This window comes from Haliaeetus albicilla, chromosome 23 (assembly GCF_947461875.1).
Source record: "Haliaeetus albicilla chromosome 23, bHalAlb1.1, whole genome shotgun sequence".
Classification (NCBI taxonomy): Eukaryota; Metazoa; Chordata; class Aves; order Accipitriformes; family Accipitridae; genus Haliaeetus; species Haliaeetus albicilla.
In genome coordinates, this window is record NC_091505.1 from 1,730,610 (window position 1) to 1,753,664 (window position 23,055).

The window sequence follows — 23,055 nt, forward strand, 5'->3', positions numbered from 1 at the left end:
GCAAATGCATCAAAAAAGTACAGGAAATAGTGCTGAAAAACCTTTTTCTGGCAAGTGAATAATATGTTTCCTTCTGCAGCTTTTAAACAAAATATTCTAATTTCCCCTTTTCAAACAATATTTCAAGATTAAGTATAATTTTAACCTGCCTCTCCACGTTGTATTAATGGGTTTCTAGGGAAAATTTCTTTTCAATAGCAACTGGCTAAAACCAGAGAGGGAGAGATGTCTTGTTTCAGCCCACTATTTTTCTGCAATGAAACCAAATGAATTAATAAACCATTTGGGGCTGCCTTCCAGACCTTCCCCTCCTCCCCTGCAAGCAGAAAACAGGTTGTTTATACCTTTCTGCAGCTCAGGCTTTCAGGGAGGAAAACCAGGGGCTATCCTCCAAGCCTCCAAGGAGCAAGAGGGCAACTCCTTCGCTCCTCCAGGTGGAAAAAGCATGAGTAGAGACATGGTGGTTGTGATGCCGAGGCTTGTGACCCCCCTCAAGAGTACCAAGGGAGGCATCCTAACCCATTGCCTTGGTCTGCTCCAAAATCTTCCTCGTCTCAGGGGAAGGGATGCACTGGCCCATTGCCTTGTCCCTGCACCTACAGGACATCTTTGAAAAAAAAGTTCCCTTCAAAAAATTGCCAGTTTCTGGTAATGCAAGGGCATCTCTTCAACTGAAACAGTAAGATGGGTTTGAGCTGGTCAACCTTTTCCTGGATGAAGGCAGGGGGGGGTGTCAACTTACGCTCTACTTCAAAAAGGCATGGAATGCTCTGGAGGAGGGCAGCAGGGTACACACCAGAGACATTTTGAAAGAAGGCCATGTGTCATGCACTGTAAAACCTGGCTGGGCCCATGGTGTACATCCAAGGGAAATTCCCTGGAAATAATTTTTCACAGGATGGACCACAGCGCTCTTCCTTTCCTTGCATCCCTCCCAAATCGGTGTGCTCGCATGAAGAGAGGTCACCAGAAAGCCGTCGTGGTGGAGCGGAGAGCCAGACCCAGACCTTCTCCTTTGTTTCTAGGTCCTGTTGTACGAGGCCAACTCTCCAGGCAGCTGTCCAGGCACTGCAGCCTTCCAGGTAAAAGCACTACAAGGGATGTCGTAGGGCAAGTCTGGGAGTGGGTGAGGGTGCCGGTGAAGATGGGGGTTCAGGTCTGTCTGGACAAGGAGGTGTCTAGAGGATTTGAGATTCAGTAGTGGCTTTGTGCTCCTCATGATTCCCAGGTGGCCCAGTGCTTGGTCTTACTGGCCATGAGAGCCTCCTCAGTGGCTTCAGTCCCTTCACTGCACCCATAGGATATCATCTAAGCTGTTGTGTTTGTCGAGCCAACTGGGTTTGAGACCAGAAGTGGAGCTGAGCCAACACCTTTCAGCAGGGACTTCAAAGTCTTCCCAAATCCTGGTTTTTATTCTTTTCAAAAGGGGATCAGAGCTGAAGAGGAGGCATGAAGGAGAGACAGCCACCTCTCGTACAAGCCTTTAACATTTGAGCGGGGACATTTAATAAGACGTTCCAGTGAGCATCTGCATACATGGAGATGCTGGCCAACAGGGTGGTTTGAATGACGCTGTATCTCATTTGAAAGCACAGCCTCCCTCTTGCACTGCTTAGCTTGTGCTTGGCTTCCAGAGCTACACAAGAATATTTAATTCTGCACATTCCTCAGCTTTTGGGAAAGGCCGTAGTCCAGAACCACAAATAGTCATTGTCCAAAGGACTTAACGCTCCAAAAAGGAAATGGAAGGGGGGAAACTGCAGCTGTATCATGGAAGGGAGGCTTCCAAGGGCTGTATTAGGCTCTGGCAGATTTTCCAATGAGTGATATCTTGGCCTCAAACTCTCTTTGAGTAGGAAAAGGTGCAAAGATGGGGAGAAAGGTGAAGTGGGAGGAAGACTTTGCAGGCTGTAGGCTTTGTCTCTTTTTTGCAGAGGTGGGTTTAGTTCCCTGCAAATTGCTTCATCGCTCTATGGCTCACTGGTGGAAAGAGATAATGATGCTTCTGCTGTCTACTCTGGCTGGAGCAGAAGTATTTGTTTGCATATATAGGCTGGACCCCTGGCATAAGGATGGGGTGCTCAGCTGGACCCAAGGGTCTACCTCGTGCATCTCCATATATTCAGACAGACTTCAGCTCAAGTAATTGATGCAGCTGCAGTGATTTTGGCATACCTTAGCTCAGAAAACTGACAGCAGAAGAGAAGGGAAAGCCCTAAAGTCTGATGTGGGTCTCCAAGAGGAAGAGGCTCACCAGGAGCACCAACACACACCAGGGCACGTTGCTGTGTTGTCTGACCCCAAAGTACTCACGGATCTGGGTCAAACTGGTCAAAGTTTCTGCAAAATAGGACAAGAATTTCTGGAAGGAGGAGAAAGAGGAGAGGCCATCTCCCCCTTTCTTCTCACCCAGAAGCTAAGACTCTGCTTGGATGAAGGAAATGTGGGTCCATGCTACCTGTACGGACAACCCCTGCTCTGTATGGACAGGCAGTGCCCTTCCTGGGCAGCCGCCTTGCTTTGGGGAATTTAAGCCCTTTGCTTTTCTTAACCAAATGCAAAATGCAACTCTTTCTTTTGGTGTTGAGCAAAAAGCATGTTTGGCATGAAGAAAGGATTCCAGTTCGCTCTTTCCCCAATATATTAAGAGTTGCAATGATTCCCACCTTTCCCTTTTGCCTTCCTGCCTCTGACATTCCCAGCTTGGCCAGCAAACTGAGCAATCTCCCAACCCCACCTGGGATCTCCCCACAAGGCCATTAGTTTGTGTATTTTCTGCTTGGCAGAAATACCTAGATAGGAAGCGAGTGCAGTTACATCCACTTGGAAGCCACCGATGGGGCTGCTTTCTGAAAGCGACTCCTAGAAAATTCAGAGAAAAGCAGATTCCTGTGTAAAGAAAGACAGCTGGAGCCATTTGTGTGCAGCAGACACTGCCAAGGAGCAATCACTGGGAACAGCACATTCATATGTACAGTCCTCCTGGAAATTGTGACCCGGGGAATGCCTTCGCCACCTTTCCTCATTGACTCCCATACAACTGCTGCCTTGACGCTCTTGAAGGAACCTTCCACTTTGCACACTGGGGTTGTGGGCAGGAATTAGTTGGTTTTTTGTAAACTGGTGAGCCCAAAGAACAAAAAGCACTTGGGTGGGGAGCTGTCTTCCATACAAAAGGGCAAAGTATGTCTGAGTTTTAGCAGAAAACAGCAAGGTCGGACATGCTGAACAGTTTTCCCTAGAGATAACAGTTCAGCTTGGATAGGTGGAAATGTTGAGGCAAGCCAACGCTGTCCTTTCTGCCATCTCCTCATTGCTCAAATGGACTTTTCAGGTATTATGACTGAAGCTGTGCTTTGATGAAGGAAAACAAACAAACAAACAAAAGTTTTAGCTCATGAAAGGGGGTCCCTCTCAACACTGGACAGGTCTTGGTGCCTCCTGACCTCCATTTCCCTGCTTATCAGGTGGGGGAAACACTGACTCTCTCGCTGTGGGATGGACAGACCCAAGGCTTTTGGCACCAGCAGCCACAGGTGATGCTGCTCTGGTGGCCTCACTCCTCACATAGTGTCGGTGAAACCGGGGGGGGGCTTCTGTTTTATTTGCTAGAGTCCTTTGCCTCCTTGTGGAAAGATATTGGCAGGTGACCAACAAAAATCTGTATTTCTTTAATAACTGCCTCCTCATGATTCAGTCCTGCCAGATGGACAAGCCAGGATCTGGATTTCCTCAAGCCTTGTTCTGGCTGACTTCAACAGAGAGTTCATTTTCTGGCTTTCCTCCCCATCCCATCCCATCCCATCCCATCCCTTCACCTCTCCTCTCCTCTCCTCTCCTCTCCTCTCCTCTCTTCTCCTCTCCTCTCTTCTCCCCTCCTGTCTTGCTTTGCCCATCACCAAAGAAGGATTTACCCCAGGACTAAGACCAAGAGTCCCAGCCAATTGCAACGTCTTGAGTTTAGGAGGCAAAAGAGAGGAAAAGAATTACGATGACTTTAACTACCATTTTATGGTTTCAAGGCCATCACTTCCAATCAAACCATAAACTGGATGTGATATACAGCCTGCCTATACGTTGCACATATGGCACTGATTAAAGAGCAAGATGAGCTAATGGTGTTGAAGTCATTGCTATGAACACATGCAATCCCTCATATGCCTGGAGCACTCTGCAGCACAAAAACACCCAAGACACTGTGTTCTATGGTGTCACTATGAGGTTGGGGGTTTTTCTATCATGAGATCTGAATTCAGTCCTGACTCTGCTTCTGCATCCCTATGTGACCATAGGCATTATGGGCATTTTGTTCTCCCCCCGCGCCAGTAGGTGAAATCCTGGATGCTGCAAATTGGGCAGATCTCTTGGCAGCAATTCCTCATCCAGGCCAACACAGCAGGGAGTTTCACCCTGCTCGGCTGATAGCACGGGAGCTCTCAGTAGCTCTTGCTGGGCAGCTGTGGCAGCTCCAGGTTTGTGCAGTGTACAGAGTGAGCATGAAAATGGGAGAAATCCTGCAAGTCAGAAGGAGGATGCAGAGAGCAGAGGAATCCCCTGAAGGACACAGAGGCTGATTCCAGGGACATGGGGTGGAAGGTTTGCCAGTTATCCTCCCTGATGACTCCTTGCGAAAAAAAACCAACCCTACTTGTGAAGAAGACATGGAGTTTGCTACCTCACCTTTGGCTCCAGGCAATTAAGCAAAACTATACTATGTCCTTCAACATCAATTGGTCTGAGTGATTCACAGATTTAATTAATTTAACCAAAGGGGAGAATGAGAGATTGAACTATTAAGTAGAACTGGAAAGAAAAACTGGGATGAAACAGGCCTCTATTGCCACAGATTCAGTCTTAACTATATACTGAAATTGGTCTAGTTTGCTCAAGTTTAGAAGGAAATCACATGTTCAAGCAGTTTACATCATGTCAAAATGCCTTTTGAATTTTTTTATAAGATACATCACTAAAAAAGAAAGTTTAATAGCTCAAGAAGTGATGCTGGCATGGATTTTGATTTTAATATCTTCCTTTGCAGAGAAGGATGAAACTCTTTGTGTTTGTTCCAGCCTGGTCCAAATCCAGGCTTCCGATCCCAAAAAGTCCTTGCAAAAATGGAAACTCCAGCTATTGCCCAGCTGTAATTTTAAACAAAATGGGGTTTAATGCAGTTCTTCCGGCGGAGGATGCGGAGCGGAGCACAGACCCCTCTGCCAGCTCGCAGGGGAGGCGGGGGGGTGGTTTGTTTTCCCTTGGCGGAGGTGTCAGGAGGAGCGGCAGCGGGAAGAGAGCGGTTTCTCCTCTGTGCCTCTGCTCCCAGGCTGCACCACCTCCCCTTGCAGAGCCTGAAGGATTAAGCCAAAATCCCAGAGAAGCAAGGAGGAGTGCTGGAAGATGAGCAAACTGCTAGAAAGATCGCCCAAGGTGTGCAAAGCATCTGCAAGGAAAAAACACTCACCCTCAGCTGGTCGGCACGCCGCCGTTTCTCCTCCTCCTTCCAATCCTATTAGTATTAGAGAGGGTTAGAGCTATAAGAGGAAAAGCCCATCTTTAGCAGCAGTGCTGACAGCTTGCCTTTTAAATCTTTAATAAGCACTGGCTTGCACAGCCACTCTCATCTGCTGCATGACATGCGTTGCAGTTCTTACTCCGTCAAAAACTCTTTCCTCCTCCACTTGTGTGCCAGGACCTCAATTCAAAACCACGTTCCCCTGTCCCATACGGAGGTGATGGCTGCTGTTCCCTGTGCCTTGCCATCAAGGGCATCTGTAACCACAGGAGAGAGGGGACAGGTCTGCCAGCAAAGGAGATCACTCACCATGAGTGCTGGGTGGCCGAGTTCTGCCCTGTTCATCCCACGCAGCTCCCAAAAGGGTTTGCAAGGGCTCTGTGGCATTGAATTTGGCTCAGACTTCCTCCTCCGGATCTCACTTGGGAACTGCAAACAGTCCTTCCGCTTAACTGGGTGCAAAAATAGCTACTCTGGGACATTAATTAGAAACCTTTATAGATGCGCTGACAGACAGTAACCACAAAGACTTTGCCAGAGTCTCTGGGTGAAGATTATTGTTATGGGAAGCAGAAGGCCATGTTTACAGCTTAGGGAAGAGCCAGGCATTGACTCCCAGAAACCACAGTTAATGACGGTGGCAATAGGCATGGAGCATGCTGGGATTCTGCTGCCCTCTCCTGGATGCAGCATCTTCTTCTGGCCCACGAGTGCTGGACCACAGAGGTCAAGCATGGCCAGGTGGTCTGCAAGGCAGGGCCCTGGCTTCTGGCAACCACAAGCCATAGAAAGCTGCTCAGCTGTCGGTCTTTCAGAGGCTGAGGCACCCGCTTCCAGCCCTTCCTTCCCATGGCGAGGTGGAGCACGTTTTGGTTGCACACCAAGTCAGGGCGACCTTGGCCAAACGCTTCTTCTCCCTCTGCAAGAGCAGAGAGGGCTGCCCTGCAGGGCGGCTCGTGGAAGGCTTTGTGCATGAAGGGTTCTACCTGCACGGCAGACTCAGCAGCTGTCCGCTGAGAAAGTTCCATTTAGCTGCCGTGTTGGCGGGTCAAGCTGTGGTCCAGGTTTTGGAAAGGGAGAGGTCAGGCTTTGTTCCCAGCGTGGCACATGAAGTTGCCATCTCGGATGAGCGGAATGCCTACGTTCCAGTCTAAATCTGGTTATCAGCTGTTTGACAGTGATTCTTAGCTTGTGGGTTTCGGAGACTGGCGATATCTGCCCTGAAGATGAGCAGCAGCTTAAAGCGTGTGAAAATGGAGTTAGGAAGAGCTTTGGTGGGGATGGGTGGACACAGTGGCTGTACCTACAGGACCTGGCTGGGTCAGGGCTGTGTTGTGCCCTGTGCTCGATATACAGCAGCGTACAAATGCTTCAGTGGGGTATTTAGCACTGAAATATTTAAATCAGAGCAAGAGCGTGTCTGTGTGCCGTACAGCATCAGCATGCAGCATGTGGACGCATGGGAGCTGGGGGAGAAAATAGGGACACGAAGGCGCTTACAAGTCCTCTGGCCGGTGCAGCTGCAGGATGTGGGATGCAGGCAAGAACAGATGCTAGCACCCTTGACACTTTTTCTGCCAGACCCAACCTATTTTTCCAGCATGCTATGTGTGTTTGTAGAGTAAAAAGGGGACCTACGAGGATGAGAGCATGTGGTGGACCATGCGCTGGGCTGCGTATGTAAGAAGATATGTATGTCCCACTCTGACCTCACACCCACAGTGCACACAGCAGCCTCTGGACACGTGAACAGCCCCGAGATGCCAATCCCAAATGATTTGGAGGGGGATTTCTAGCAGATCTGCCCTACACAACCATGTCCTACAGAGGCAGCAGCCGCTGTTGTGGGCAGAGCAAGTGGAAGTGAAGCAGCCTGGATTTACCGCACTGCATGCCAACGGGATGATCCAGCTCTGAGGCTCAGTCCTGGAGAGGAAAATCCCTTGTATGGGGCAGGAACTACAGTTAGGTCCAAAGCTATATCTGTACTATATGACAAATTTAAGTGTCTGCATAGAAATGTCAGGAAAGACAAAGATGGAAGAGCTGGAGCGCTAATCTTAGTTTAGGATAAACACTTTGGTATTTCCTCGCTGTTTGCAAATTCAGTGTAAATGAAGCAATATCTTGAAAGCCAGAGATATAAAGGTTTAGGAAAGAGGCAGAAGCAGCGCTTCAAAGAAGGAGAAAGAATAGCAATACATGGTGGGAGGCTGTGGGAGGTGGTTACAGGCACTGCCCAAAACTGAAATATCACCCTCAGAAGGGGTCTGGGAGGCACTGGGGAGGATCACAACAGATGCTGTCCAGATCACTCTCCACCCCGGGCACGCAGCGTGGTGCTCCAGGAGGTTCTTTAGACTCTGGGGACAACCAGATGTGGAGTGTGGCCACCACACAGCACCCTGGCCCCTTCTCGCACATCACTTGCCTTCTAAGATTTTCTTCTTTGGGTCTTGATTTTTTTTAGGTAGTTCCTGGCTTAGCCTGCCTATTCCCCAGCCTTCAGAAACGGAGCACAGCCCAAAAAAACACATGTCTTCTTCTGAGCCCATCCTGGATCTCAAAACAGACACGGCAGAAGCACTTCCAGGTGAGAAACATGCCAGTTTTCTGTCCCGGGTGCCTGCAGTCACATCATGCAGACTGATGCACTGGTTGTTTTGACGGACCTGCACTTAGCAACAGGCACTCGATAGGGATGCGTGTTCCTGCCAGCCCCATGTCACGGTCTCTCCCTCTTCCTGCTGTATCCCATTCCTTCACCCCAAGTAGCCCGATTTGCTCCTGATTCCAGTTATGCCAATGCCAAGCTGGGCTCAGGTTTGGAGTCAAAGGCACGTTGGCTTGCACTCAGTTCAGGGAGGACACCCCAGACTGGAGAACCAGCTGGTGAGGGGCAGACGGCACGGTAAGGGCTGTGTCTTCTGGAGGAACTGTGACTGGGTCTGCACTGCTAATAAAGCCTCTTTCCCTCAGCTGGGAAGGTGCGATGTGGGCTTGAGGCTTCGTGTATGCAGGCTTCATGCGTTTCTTCACAGCCTGCTCTCACCCCGCTGTGCAGCCTGGGGTGCTCTGGTTTAGCCCCCATGACCCTGATGCTCAGCTTTATCACTGGAGGGTGGCAGGGCATCTTCTGGTCCAGGCAGTGCGAGGCCTCCACTCATGAGCATCAGTCCTGGGCAAGGTGGGCCCTCCACGTCACCCCTCTCCTCAGATGTACCTGTACTGTTCCATACTCGCTGTATATTTAAATAAGTCAACACCGGGACACTGTAGGGTCTCCCATGCTCAACAAATTTCCCATGCTGAGCTGCTTCCAGAAATCAGTTTCCCACCTCGCACGCCATGGCAGAGAGCAGATAAAAAGGCTGAATCCCATCTCCTGGGTTGCAAGCATTCAGCCCTTTCCAAAAACAGGATGGCAAATGATCGCTCATCTCCCGTTCACACACGAGCACCCTTGACCTCCTCCTGAGAAACTGCAAGACAACCTCTGCTGTTTCCTGACACTGGAGAATGGAAAAATACCTGTTTGTTAGAAGTTCTCAATGAGAGACATGAAGATGCAAATCCCAGTGTGGGGACCTGCTGCTTTGCTGGATTCACCTGTCTTTCATTTGCTCAGTTAGAGGGAACCCAGTGAAGCAGAAACTCGACTGGTAGGCATTCATTTCTGGGGCTTCTGACCATGTAAGACTTAATGTCTTTTCATGATGTTACAGCAAATGACTAGAAGAGCGCAAGAATCCCTTTCATCCCCCAAACATCAATGCCAAACAATTTCTCTGCTTCGTTTTTTCATTTGCACATGATTTTCATTTTCCTCTATAATCTTTTCAAAGCTGTGGATGCAGGCAGAATGCTGTCATCCCGCCTCAGGGACGTGTCCAATGATGATCTTCTGTGGATGGGGACAAATTCTCCTGGACAGAAATGGGTGGCCTCAGTACAACCCCTCAAAGTCTGCCAGTGACTGTCAGGACCAAATTGACCCTTCTTTTAAGTACATGCTGAAGCATCTTTTCATCTTGTTAAAGCAAGGTTAAGAAATATTTCAACTTTGAAAGAAACCTGGCAATTCTTTAACGGCACCAAGAGGAGTGGTAATAACTGATGTGATAACTCACACTGCGACATCCATTTGGGGTTTAGCGATGGTTTGCTCCAGGTAGACATTCCCGAGACTAGTCCGTGCCCTTGGAAAAACCTCCTGGCCTCTTCTAGCTTGAAGGGCTCAGCATGGGGCTGGCTGCTCCCCAGCTGCTGTTGTGCCCTGTGGCCTCCAAGCTGGGGACGCAGCTCAGGCTGACCAGGAGCTGCTCATCTTGGCAGAGCAGCACCTCTTGGCAAGGGTTGGCCATACACAGTATTGATGATTAATTCCTGCCAGGAAAGAGGCAGGTCTTACCCAAATTGATCGGCTTGACAAGAAGCGCCTCCTGAAAGCTGCTTTTGCTTCAAGTGGGATTGAAGCATCTACCCTGGGCCAGATGTTTTGCTGATGTAAATCAGCATGGCTCTGTTGGCTTCAGTTGCAGCAGCTTACAACAGCTGAGGGCCTGGCTCTGCACTGTCACCGGAATTTGACCTCTCGTGTCTGAATCCATTCTGCTTAGCCAAAACGAAATGCGTTAGTTACAATTCCCGTCCCTGCCATAAAGCTAGAGTCATTGCACTCAAAAAGCACGACCAAATGAAGCAATCATGCAAAGTCTTGGTCCAATAAAGCTGCTGTCTGTCGTGTACATATTCACCACCCCTCAGCTGGCCGTACTTCAGGAGGCATCTCACAGTTCCTCCAAAGCAACTCCTCCAGCAGATTGCATGCGTATGTTAATCCTCAGAAAGGACTTTGCAAGGACCTGGGACATCCCAGCGAGAGTTGGGAGACCCTTGGAGGGGGAGGATTTGCTGCTTCTTCTCCCACCTTCCCCAGGAGGGCCAGAACTGAAGCAGATTAGTGCAGATGCTAAATTAACCAGTGACATTATCACTTGGGTGAATAACCAACACTTATGAATAAGGGGGAAAGAATATTTGGACGGCACAGATCCACACCGAGCAGGAAACGTAGTCTAAAACAGACAGCAGAGCTCATACCCTTCCAAAACAACAACAAAAAAGCTATGTTTGGGAAACATAAACAATTTCACAAGGATGGATTTGAATTGCAGCAATAAGCTGTATGATTAAGGCAGTCAAAGAGCATACAGTCACAGCCCCAGGCCCCACGCAGGCACACTTCTCCCCTTCCTCAGCAGGCATTTTCCAGCCCTGGTACAGCTCGCCTGGCTTGTGCGATGTCAGCTCCTGCCAGCTCTGGGGAGAAGAGGAAATGAGGAGGAAGTTAGAGATTAAAACCATCATGGGATGAACTCAGAACAGCAATTAGCCTGCTGATGGATATCGTGTCAGCGTTCGCGGAGGGGTTTAGAGAGTGGTGAGCACTGATTTAGATCACAGCAGGGGTTTGGCCCTGAATTAACTGCAGAAACACACCCTTTGCAGTATTTCTTCCATCTCCAAATAGAGCCTGGGTACTGACAGAAGTCATGTATAACAAAAGGTGGCTTGAGTTAGATATGCATCTGCCAGTCGTGACTGACACACTGATTTAAATGCAAAAAAGGTCCGAATTACACAGCATTCATATGCATGCTCCCGCAGAGCACACCCTCCTGGGCTGCTGCATTTCTCCCATGCACTCGTTTGCAGGATGGAGGCATTTCCACATCGCCCCCATTCCTGCAGTGTGTGTATATATTCACAAGCACTCAGCAAATACTTACATTATTTAGATGAACACTCTCTAGGGTATTTTGTTTCTGGCAACCGCATTGCCTGTACACGTACCATAAACCTGCAAGCTAAACATCCTTATAACAGGCAAAGTTGTGACCTTCCTACTCACAGGAGGTGAAAAGGGTGATGCTTGTGAGCCCACCTCCATCATTTATACTCTTCCCGAGCTCTTCTTAATGTGTTTAGCACAGAGGGCTTGGGAGGAATGGGGGAACAGAGCTACTGCCCACCAAGGGCTGCTGCTGGGCATTGAGCATCTGTGGCATACATGGTACCAACACCAGCAGATACCACTGACCAGCTTTCCTCCACCTTTGAGAGCTGGACCTTCCTTCCAGTCAGCCCTCAGAAACAAACTTGAAATCCCCAATTCCTGAACCCACCTTGCCTCCTCCTGACAGCAAGCAAATGACAACCTGAATGACAGAGAAAAATCTGGATTTTTTTTTTTTTTTTTTTTTTAAGGCTGCAAAGTTGGGTCTTTCAAGAGGTGCACCCTGCTGTTTAGTATTTTTTTTTCTGGCTCTTGCTGAGCTGTTGCAACAGCAGGAATTGATTATAGAAATAGCAGCAAGGGAGAGTCAAGCTAGGTTTTCTGCCACCCATGCAGTGAGTTTTGGGCTCAAGCCACTCTCTGCACCTGCACATCACAGATAACCAGCCTAGCCAGTGCTTTCTGCTGAGCTTGGTACCTTCTGCCAAGGGATCCAGGCCTCCCTGGAGAGCCAGCTCAGCGCTAACGGGCATTACCAGAGCTGCGTGGCAGGGTCTGGGTACCAGCCTGAGAGCAAAGCACATTGGCATGACTGCACGTGAAACTCCCAGTGCTCTCCGCCAACTGGATTAACACCATTAAACAGACATTTTTAGAATATGCAAAGTAAAAGCAGTGCCTGTGCTGATAAATATATATATATATATATTGCTCCACAGGGCATACAAAGGACCTTGGGTTTTAACAGGGAAGTTTAAAACCCAAGGCTGTTTGTCTGTCCCGGTCCTGGCACCTCCAGGTCCTGCTGGGGTTGCCATAGCAGTTAATCCATTCGCAACAGTCACCAATGCTGCAGATTTAGCAACAACCTTTGCTGGCACAACCGGTGTAACTGAGGCTCTTGGGAATGCAGAGACTACTGCTGCAGGCAGATAGGGTCAAAGATATTTATTTATGCCGAGTCGTGTCCTTCTTTGATAAAATAAGGGAGATTAGAGCCAACCAGGAGAGCAGACACCAGTTTTCGGGCTCAGCTTGACTTTTCATTAAACAATTCAGGCAGAGGCAAGACCTGAGATTGATGGGGTCTAGGAGGTTGCACAGAAGCATCTGCTTTGCATCGGGCATGGGCAAGTTGCAGACATACCCTGTGCATCCCAGTGAACATCCAGCCTGTACTGGCCACCACCAGCCACCAGTTAACTCAAGGCAGACACAGGCTGGCACTTCCCAGGGGAAGTTGCTCTTGCCAATAAAATCTGCAATTGTTTCCATCACCACCTGCTTTCTGGACACAATCTAAGCTCCCCATCACTATCAGGCTCTCAAGTAAGAGTTAATGAGAAACGTTTTGTACAAAGAGTAAATCTGTTTTCTGAACGCACTTTTAGGGCAAGCAGAACTTTGGTTGAAGTGAACTGTTCAGGTCCCCGCCCCCCCCCTTCTCCAGGCACACACACATACACAAATGAAACATGCTCTTCCAACTCTTGTTTTGAAACTTCTACCCATCTTTGTGCCACAATAGTCTAAGTTTAAGAGGCTGGAAAGGAGTTTAATAAGCTCGTAAAGGAACAGAGACATTCCTGTTTCACCCCAAGTGATGTCTTGTTGCTGGTTTTTCATTTAAAAACTGGAAGGAAAAGAGCTGTTGAAATAAAGCCATGGAATAGAAACAGCCTGAGATGCACAAAGCTCTGCTTCTACCCATGGTTGGGCTCTCCTCTGATGCCCGACTCTCTGCTTGGCTGCCTGGTATGGGCTCAGAGAATGCTTTTGTTTGGGACAAAAAAAAAAGAAGATAAGAATCTCCTTTTCTATTCGGGGGAAATTTGAGTCTCTGCAGCACATGGTGGGAAAGGAAAAGTGATCTCTGAGGCCAATGCAGTCTGAGCTGAAGATCCCCCATTCGGCTGGGGAAGCACCCCAGGAATGAACCGCTCTTCATCTGTGCATGTCAGGTCCTCACGTTAGCCCCTTCAGCTGAAAGCACTGACACGGAGAAGCAAACCCGGCAGCGCGAGCCTGGGCCCTGGGCTCCTGGCAGACAGCGAGTTCGTCTTCCCATCAAGCACTCTGGAAAAATAAAATGCTGTGCAGAAAAGCAACAAGGGGTTGGGACAGCGTGTGCTTCCCCCTGCAAAGCACGAGCTCACTGCGTGCAGGAACCTCTTAATTGCGCTCAGCAGGACTTCTATCAGCACCATGGGGCTGCGTCGGAAGTGTCACTTCTGCACTCTAATTGATGCTCTAAAGCAGACAAAAGCATCACATAGGAGGCAAAGTCGAAGAAAATTAAAAAACGATGAGAAAATCAGTCTACAGAACAGATCTCTTTTCCCAGCTCAGTAGCTGTGAGGTGTACTCAGAAGAGTTGTGAGTTGTCCTCAGATGGTCTTAGGAGCTATACCCACATATCGCCAGGCCCCACAGAGGCTCTCGCTGCTGTAGACAAAACACACAAATGTGAGGGAAGCATAGCCCGAGGAAAAATGAAGTTATTTGTCCAAAGCTGCAGAGAAGATCAACAGCAAGGAAATACCCTGGAAGACCTAGACTGCCTCAGAGTCCAGGGCATTCAGCATCAGGTTTGATCCAGGTCAGACTTTACCCAAAGTGATCCCCACACGCTTTAAATCACTAGCACACAGAAAGAAAACATATGATCATCCTGACAGCACACCCCAGCCTTTTAACTGGGGTCAGAAAGACTCTGGTCTCATAGGCAGGGTTAAGCACAGATCCCTAGACCTAAGTATTTTGTACCAGTCATCAGATATCTGCTGGTGGCCAGTGTAGAAGAGTGGCCAAGATGAACACCCACCCCTTGACATCTGCCTGTTGATGGACCCCGCAAATTCCAATGTGGAGCTGACTTTCCTCAGAAAACTTCTGCAAAATCCACATTGCTTCTGGCTCCCCTCCAGTCCTTTGCTGTTTGGAAATACATGTGCCCGGGCACGTGAACTTGTGGGCTGTGATGCTTGGCCAGGAGGAATCGCGTGTTTCAGTACCGTATGGGGAGAAAATAAAAACCTGCTGAAGGTCTGCGTTTCTCAATGAGTGCAAGATCATTTCTACAGATGTTAGTCTGAGAACCAGCCAGAACAGGCTGAGATAACGTGCCCTTGGTGAATGAGCTAGAACAAAAGTATGTAAATTGTTATGGGCAATTAATTAATATTTCCTAAGACAAGTCATTAAGACTCACTAGCTCCTTTATACAAAGTCCCTTGGCTATCTAGAGATGGCCTAAACTACCTCATCTTACCAAAATTAGCAGAATTACACTGCTGGTACCTGCAAAATATTTGGGCCAAGCTGTGCACTGACACAGGGGACTGTGCACTGGAGAGGCACAGGAATGGCCTGAAGATCACCTTCTCTGCAGTTTCAAAGCAAAGAAGTAATGCCTTAGCGAACCTATACTCTAACACGCGATTTGTCTATACCGTTGTGCTGCTCTCCCCAAGCTCAGCAGGCCACCATCCGTCTCAGGCAGACCCGGTGTCGTGGTTTAACCCCAGCTGGCAGCTAAGCACCGCGTAGCCACTCGCTCACTCCCCCCACACCCAGTGGGGTGGGGAAGAGAATCAAAAAAAAGAAGTAAAACTCATGGGTTGAGATAAGAGCAGTTTAATAACTAAAGTAAGATAAAATATAATAATAACAATGATAATAATATAATAATTATAATAGTAATGAATAGGGATATAACAAAAAAAAAAAGAGAGAGAGAAATAAAACCCAAGAAAAGACAAGTGATGCACAATGCAATTGCTCACCACTCGCTGACCAGTCCCCAAGACTTGCTGACCAAGCCCCTCCTGGCCAACTCCCCCCCAGTTTATATACTGAGCATGACGTCCTGTGGTACAGAATAACCCTTTGGCTAGTTCAGGTCAGCTGTCCTGGCCATGCTCCCTCCCAGCTTCTTGTGCACCTGCTTGCTTGCAGAGCGTGGGAAACTGAAAAATCCTTAACTTAGGATAAGCGCTACTTTGCAACAACTAAAACATCAGTGTGTTATCAACATTAGTCTCATACTAAATCCAAAATACAGCACTGTACCAGCTACTATGAAGAAAATTGACAATACCCCAGACGAAACCAGGACACCCAGGTACAATGGGAACATAGCAAGAGCAGAGAGATTGCAAGAGTGTGCAGGTTGCAGGTTTGTAGCCTGGCAGACAGCCTTGCCAGACCATGCAAAGGAACTCAGGATGGTCTGGTATGGAGAGTGTGCAGGAGCCGTACTCAGGAGACTTGGTTAACTTAACAAGTTATTTCACTTCTCTGTGCCTCAAATGGGAATAGTGTGATGTAAAATGTGTTGAAAGGTTTAAAAAAAAATGCTATACCAAGGCAGCTACAGTCATTGGATAATCTAGAAGCTAAGATGCTAGAGAAGAACTGAAGAGATTTCAATTCAGTCTCCAGCTAAGCCATAGGCTCCTTGTATGACTCTGGGTGCATCAGCTTATGTTCCCCATGCCTCAGCTCCTCATTTCACAGATACAGTCGTGAGGCTTGCAGATAAGATGATTAAAGCATTAGAGACTTTATTCCATCACTCAAAGAATTTGGGGCAAAGATACATCCTTGTAACTTCCTGGAGAGTTTTGCCAAAGCAAATCCAGCCTTCAAGGTTTCTGCTCAGTGATGGATGACATTTCTGCTTTCCACCTCTAGTAATTTCAGTGCTGGAGCTGCTCAAGCAAATGCCAAATAAAAAAAGAAGAGGAAGGAAGAGGGGGAAAAAAATTGAACTCTATTCTTACAAAAAGTTTTTAAGGAAAAAGAAAATCCACCTTGACATTTTCTGCTTCCAAGGGGGAGCAAAGTGTAGGATGAGGAATTTAAAATAAAAATACTTTATACCCTGCTTCATATCTCTGCTAGCAGATGTACTTTAAAAAAATCCCAGCAGGTCAGGAATTTAGACATTTTAGAGCAAAGTCTTTGCTTTGTTTTCAGAGCTTTTCGGTTTTGAGAAACAGGGCAGTGGCTTTCCATGGGAGTTTGGTGGGTCCACCCTGAAGCCAACCTCAGCTGCCCTGGAGTCCTCCCTGCGTCAGCTCCCCCCCCCCCCCGCCCCATGCAGACCTCCCACACAGAGATCTGCTCATGGAGCCACCGCTGAGGGCTTCCATCAGCTCTGATAGTGAAAAGTGCCTTAAGGGCTAAGGAAAGGAGAAGAACAAACCAAGAGAGAAAAGGGACAGGGAAAACTCCCCCTGGAGAAGCAAGGGGGGTCTCACCGGGACGGCCTCTCCCAGACTGTGCTGCTTTTCCTATAGTCGATCTATACTTTTGATCAGGACTCAAACTCCCTCTTGATTACTTTCATGTGTTAATAGCAAAGATCGGAACACATCTGGTCAGGGCAGATGTTGCAGCACTAACTGCTGTTCATCTTTGGGCAGGGGCATTACTGGGTAATGCTTATCCAATGCCTAAATGTTAGCTACTAATGGTATCCGCTGAGCCCGGCGTGCTCCCTCGTATAAAGTCCTACATGGAAAACTACAACATGAGGAGGGGAAAAGAGTGAGGATAATTCACTCCCCAGTGGCAGTTGCTTCCTATAAAATCCCACATAACAGCATTTTTGCAATACACTTTTCCTGTGACGGCCAAAGCATTTGTAATGCAAGGGTAAATGTATAGCCCCAGCAGTACATAGGTGGGTATAGGTGGAGGGTTGGAAACCAAAAGGCAGGCAGGGTGCTACGTGTGAAAACCTCAAGAGCGACAAACGAGAGGCACTAGTCAGGTTAAAACTGTGCAACAGCAAGGCTTTTTTAAGTGCATTGGAAGGAAGCGATGAAAACCACTGCCAGGTTGATACCGCTGCTCAGAAAAACACATCTTGTTATTGTGAGGGGAAGAAAGTCTCGGTGTGTCTGATCCGACCAAAAAAACATCCATGCAAATGAAAACAATGACAAGAAACACCCCCCCCCATGCCCCATCCCAATGCTTTCAAAAAGCAGGAAGGCCCATGTTTCTGCCAAAGATATTTAGAAAAACAGGAACTTTAAGGGGGAAAAAAAAAACCAAAAAACTACTTTCAAAACAAATCTCTGCTTAAACAGCCAAATTGTGAGAATGCCTCTGCCAGCTGCAGAGCAGGGTCTGGCCCCAGGCAGGCACAGACCTGAACCCACCATGAGCTCAGAGCCCTCAGCCACCCGAGGACACCTCTGCTGTCCCACCACCGACTCTTTCGCATGCCCACTGAGCATGGGAGCAGTGACACCCTCTGCTAAATGCTTTTTTAGCAATTTCCATTAACTTTTCTCCCCAACTGAATTTTCCCCTGGCAGCTGGTAATTGAAACAGAGTGGCTATTTCCCATGCAGAGTCACTGCTTGTTTTCCACTGTTATTAACAAACAAAAGTGTGTGCGAGCCCTGCCCGAGGTCTGAGGGAGGCTGTGGGATTTCTTCTTCCACTTCAGACCTCCTTGCATCTTAGGTTTCTGGTTCGGACCGTTCCTGCACTCAGCATCCCTCAGCCCCACCGCAGACCAAACCACAGACCACGGGAAGCCCATAACCTTTCCAAGACCACCCAAGCCCACCCAGGGCTGGCCCCAGGGCTCAGCCAACCCAAGGCTTGGGGAAGGGCTCCCAATGTGGTGGCTCGGCTTTGCTTGCCCAGCTGGACACCCATGGGTGCCCCATGCCCAGTGAAGCCGAGCTACCCACAGCCCCAGCTCGAGACGCAGCCGGTCACTGGGGGCTGTGCAAGCTCCCGCTCCTCACGCCGCTCTCTGCTTTCCTTCCCCAGCCCACGGTGACCCACAGGAGCCAAAGCAAAGCCACGAGACAAGGCAGGACCCGGCTACACCCGGCGGTGGAGATAACTTTGCAACCTCCGGCACGAGCAGCCATGAGGAGCCCAGCCCGGCTCCGGCCACGGATGACACCCTCCCAGGCAGAGACCCCCAGTCAGAGGCAAGGGATCCCAGTCCCACCGACTCCTTGCCCTGGCCAGAAGCCCCAGAGGAGTGCCCAGCCCGCCCCAACACCCTGGACTTCTCCAAGTCCCTGAAGAAGCTGGAGGAGGTGAAGCAGATGGGGCAGAGGCGAAACAGCGACCACACGACGGTGAAGGAGAACGGGGTGGAGGTCAGCCCCGCGGCGACGGCGACGGCGGCGGTGAGCGAGGAAAGGCGGGCGCTGGAGTCCGAGCTGGGGAAGTGCATCGAGGATTTCCGTAAGATCAAGATCCCCGTCGCCTTTCCCAACAAGAAGCGGCAGTGGCAGAGTGAGCTACTGAAGAAATACCAGCTGTGAGAGGAGACCTCGTCCCCCACCCCGGGGGAGGATGTCTTCTGGTATGTTGAGTATCTCCACCAATGTCCCCTGGGGAGTGGGTGGCAGAGGCTGTCCACGCTCCCAAAATGAGGAGTGTAAGTTGCTCATTAAGCCTGTCCAGCAGTCAAAAGGGTTACAAGCCTGTACCCACAACAGTGTGCTCCTTACCGTGGCCGTCGGGAGGGATGCACGATATCCTAAGCGGCATAAGCAGAGGTGGAGGGGTGTAGAAGAAGGAATGAGGTCCAGAGCGAATGTTCAGGGCCAGAGCTACCATCCAGCAGAAGTTCCCACATTTATGAAAATGAATTTTCCTGGCATTTCAAATAATAAAATGTAGTTGGTGTCAAAAAGTAATTCCAGTCTCCTCATCTCTTTGGTACAGATGTTTGAACTTAGCTGTTCAAAACTGTACAAGTGGTTTAGACATTCAGTTTTCCTGAAATTAATAGAAGTTGTACATCTGACTGCCCTATGTTCTTGCCAAAACTTCTCCATCTGTAATGTTTGCAACTGCATTCAGCAAAACCTTCTTTTCATGAGACGTCATGATGTTTTGCAGATCTTTTTCTTTTCTTACACAAACACTTGAACACTGCCCAACCTTGCCTTTGGGCCTCCAGCCAGAAATGAGCTGGTGAGAGGGAGGGTGCTGCCCTAGGAAGCCATGGCCGAGCCAGCCAGCACCCATCCTGATGACCATGGGGCTCCTCCACAGGATGGGCGACCTTCTGGGTGTGCGCCGGTGGGTCAGGATCAGAGGAGCGGGTGGGACAGTGACGTTGGGGTGGGGGCATGTTACAGACCACCCCATCAGGGTGAGGAAGGGCACAAAGCCTTTAAATAACTTGAGGAAGCCTCTGAGTGATGAACTCTGCTCTCATGGGAGACTTCAACCTCCCTGATACCTGCTGGAAGGACAATGGGTCAGGATGCAAGTGGTCCCAGAGATGTCTGAGGAGTTTCATGGATAACTTCATGGTAGAGGTGCTGGATGGGCCAGCTGGGGCACGCACAGCTGGATAACAGAGAAGACCTAGTTGGGGCTGTGGTAGTCAATGGTAGTTTTGGTCCCAGCAACCAGAAATAGTGGTTTTCAAGGTCCTGGGAGGAGCAAGGAAGGTGAGTAGCAGAGTACAGACCTTGGCTGAGCCAAGCGGTGACCATGCTCATCAGTCTGTTCTCTGTCAGCCATGGGAGCTCCATGAGACTGTCCCCCCCATCCTTCATCCCACCACCCCCAGCACCTGCCTTGTCCCCCAGCAGGTCAGAGAAGTCCATTGCTCTACGGACAGCAACTTTCCTCACCCCTAACTCCTGGCTGTGGCTCCTGGGATGATTCAGAAAAACCCTTGCATGTGGCAAAGAAACCACCTTGCGCTCTGACTGTGATCTCCAAGCAGCTCCTCAGATGGCAAATAATCTTTTTTTCAGATTAAATGAAAATGAATGAAATGAGGAACCTGCCAAGTGTTTGCTGTGGTGAGGCTCTGCCAGGAGCAAGGAATTGCATGGCCCCTCGGGGAGCGGACGGGGAGACCGGATCTGCATTCTTCTTCCTTTTATATGCAGCCACGCTAGGAAAGTGTTTACAAGAATGTGGAGAGCTGGAGCAGAATGAGATAACGCTGGGGCAGAGCTGGCAGCCAGCAAAAGGCTCCGTAAAGGGGGGGGGAACCACATCACCCCCTGCACAGGACCTTCAATTCCCAGGAGACAGACAGAGATGGAGCTTATGAGACCAAAAGTGTCACAGGAGGGGGCTGAGCCACCAGATCTGGAGCCCATCCACGGCTGCACTGGAGGCACTTCAGTAGAAAGAGCTGCAGAAGACGTTGCTGGTGCTAAAACCAGCTGCCAGATGTCCCTGGAGCTGATCTGGTAATTGAAAGCAGCCCCACCTCAGCCTATTTTCCCCAAGACTTAAGCCTTGGGGATCACAGCTCCAGCCGGCCTCTCCCACATGCTTTGATCAGCCTCCAGCTACAAGAAGTGCCAACTCTGCCCTAAAACTGATTCCTTGATGGGAGGGACAGACTGGCTTTGGGGAAGGAAGAGGAGGCTTGTTCCTGGAAGCCCCTGGAGGTCCTTCTGCATCCCTCCTGGAGCTACTTTGACAGCACCCATCGTGCCTGCGGGTCACTGCTCTGATTGCGAATGCTAAGGTCCAAAAGAATGTGCCCATCGGGAGAGCCAGCCAGTTCTGCATGCACACAAAAGATAAACGAACTGCTCTTAAGCTGGGTGCCAGCCAACACAAATGGCTTTTGGAGAGGAGTTGTGGAGCGGTTTGTCAAGCTGCGGTGCAACAGCAGCCATGCCTGGTAAAGAGCGATGAAGAACCACCAGCACTGCTTGGACCGCTGGGAGGGAAAGGCTGTGTCCTCAGCCCCCAGGTGGGATTTGCCTTTCAGGGCAATTGGGTTTTAAAAGCATTTTGGGACCTCCAGGCTTGCAAGGGGTGACTGGGTACCGACCTTTGAGTTTTTTCCTTGCTGCACGGAGTGAGATGGGACATTTGGGGAGCTCCTTTGCCAGGGATGGAGCAGGAGATAAAACCCAGCCTGGCATGAGGATGCATGTGGGGGTGAAGAGTGGGTGACAGCAGGAGAATGAGCCATTTCCCAGTCGGTTTGCTCTGTGTGTTTTCAAAAATCACACCTGGAGCGTTTTCACCCCTAATTTGAGATCATTGTCCTGGGTATTGTGTAACCAGGTAGGCCAGAGCTTTCGAGATATATTTTATATAACTAACTCTATTTTTAATTTAATCTGCAATTAATTAGAAACCGGAGCTTACCGGAGCTGTAATTAGAGTTTACATTTCCACATTACCTTCCATCCCAAAGGTCTTAGGAAACTGTATGTACCCCACTGTGTCCATCCCGTACACCTACACCAGGAAAAAGCAGGGTTCACCTGCAAAGTTACACAAACGCCGAGGAGCTTTGAGCAACTACAGGTACATCTCACACGTGCTGGCGTGGACACACATGTGCACTCAGAAACACATGTGTTCCTGACACGCTCAGAACAACAAAGAAATAGTTAACATTGATGGTTTCTAGTTCTCAAACTCTTTGAAGCTCTCAAACTTCACAGTGGAGATTTCCTTGACCTTCCTCCGCTCAGGAGTTTCCTTGCATCTTTGTCCTGTTGCAGAAGACCACTGGAAAAGATGGGAGGTCTCTGATGTGCTGTTTAGGTCAGGATCCTCACCCCTTCCCTGGGAAAGCTGCCTGCCGCTCACTGAGAGGCACTTGGAAAGGACCCGGCACAGTTTAAGTCTGCTGTAGGAACAAAGGTGCCGACCAGTGATAGCTTTCTGTATTTTGTTTATCATGCTAATTCTACCCAAGTAAAGCTGAAATATGAGAAAGAATGAGGAGGGAAAAATTGTTTATACAGGAGTGCCAGAAAATAATGAAAATTCAGTACGTTTAAGGAGCCAGTGTAAAGTGTAAGGAACAGCTAATCATTAATAGCATCATTAAATTCTTGGGCTGAACAATTAGATCCAGCAAGCAATTCCTTCAGAGGAGGCATCAACAATCAAACTATAAAATGCCAATTTGCATTCCCCCCCCCACCCTCCAGTTGTTTGCAGTTCTCAGTGTGATTTTGGAAAAAAAACGGCTGAGGGCTATTTAGGGAAAACCTGTTGCAAGCTTCCAGGGAACAAAAGCACTGTAGTCTTTGGCAATTTTCACATTGCACCTCATTGAATAACATTGAATCGCTGTCCATCCTGGCGCTGGGCTCTCCAGCCCAGCTTTGATCCTCTCTACGTCCCCAAGGCTGGACCAAGATGTCCACAAATTAATGGAAGACACCCTGACAGACTGGCTGCCCTGAGCTGTGGTCAGGATCCTTATCACTCCATCGGTTACGTGCAGGAAAGGCAGAAGCCTGAGCCCCAAACCGACATCAGAAATGGTCCAGTGTGGACTTCTGGAATAAGGCTCAGTGATAAATAAAGAAGTTAGGTGCCTACAGCAGCAGCATCTTAAATACTATGTGTTGTAATTTATCCATGCTTCTCTCCTAGGCTGCAATCACTCCTTCTCTTGAGTCTGGTGGGATTAGGAATGAAAAGACTATGCTAATGCAGGCCACACAAATATCCTCGCCGAGACGTGCTTTATGCATGTGTATGGCAGGGGGGAGCGGAGCCTCCTGCATCATTAACGCCGGCTGCT

At 49.0% G+C, this 23,055-nt stretch overlaps 1 protein-coding gene across 3 annotated transcripts in view; it reads left to right on the plus strand.

Annotated features, from left to right (window-relative positions):
• LOC138690681 (BTB/POZ domain-containing protein KCTD12-like) overlaps positions 1–21,918 on the plus strand; it is a 44,146-nt gene extending 22,228 nt beyond the window's left edge. The window contains exons 3-5 of one of the 3 annotated variants that reach the window (XM_069810845.1): positions 1,026–1,082; positions 7,980–8,102; positions 18,327–19,246. In XM_069810845.1, the coding sequence (XP_069666946.1) occupies positions 1,026–1,082; positions 7,980–8,102; positions 18,327–18,835 (689 nt within the window). In that variant the 3' untranslated portion in view covers positions 18,836–19,246. Of the gene's footprint in view, positions 1–1,025; positions 1,083–7,979; positions 8,103–18,326 lie in introns of all 3 variants that reach the window. The other 2 variants (XM_069810846.1, XM_069810848.1) reach the window with 2 other exon arrangements.
• The last annotated feature ends 1,137 nt before the right edge of the window (positions 21,919–23,055 follow it).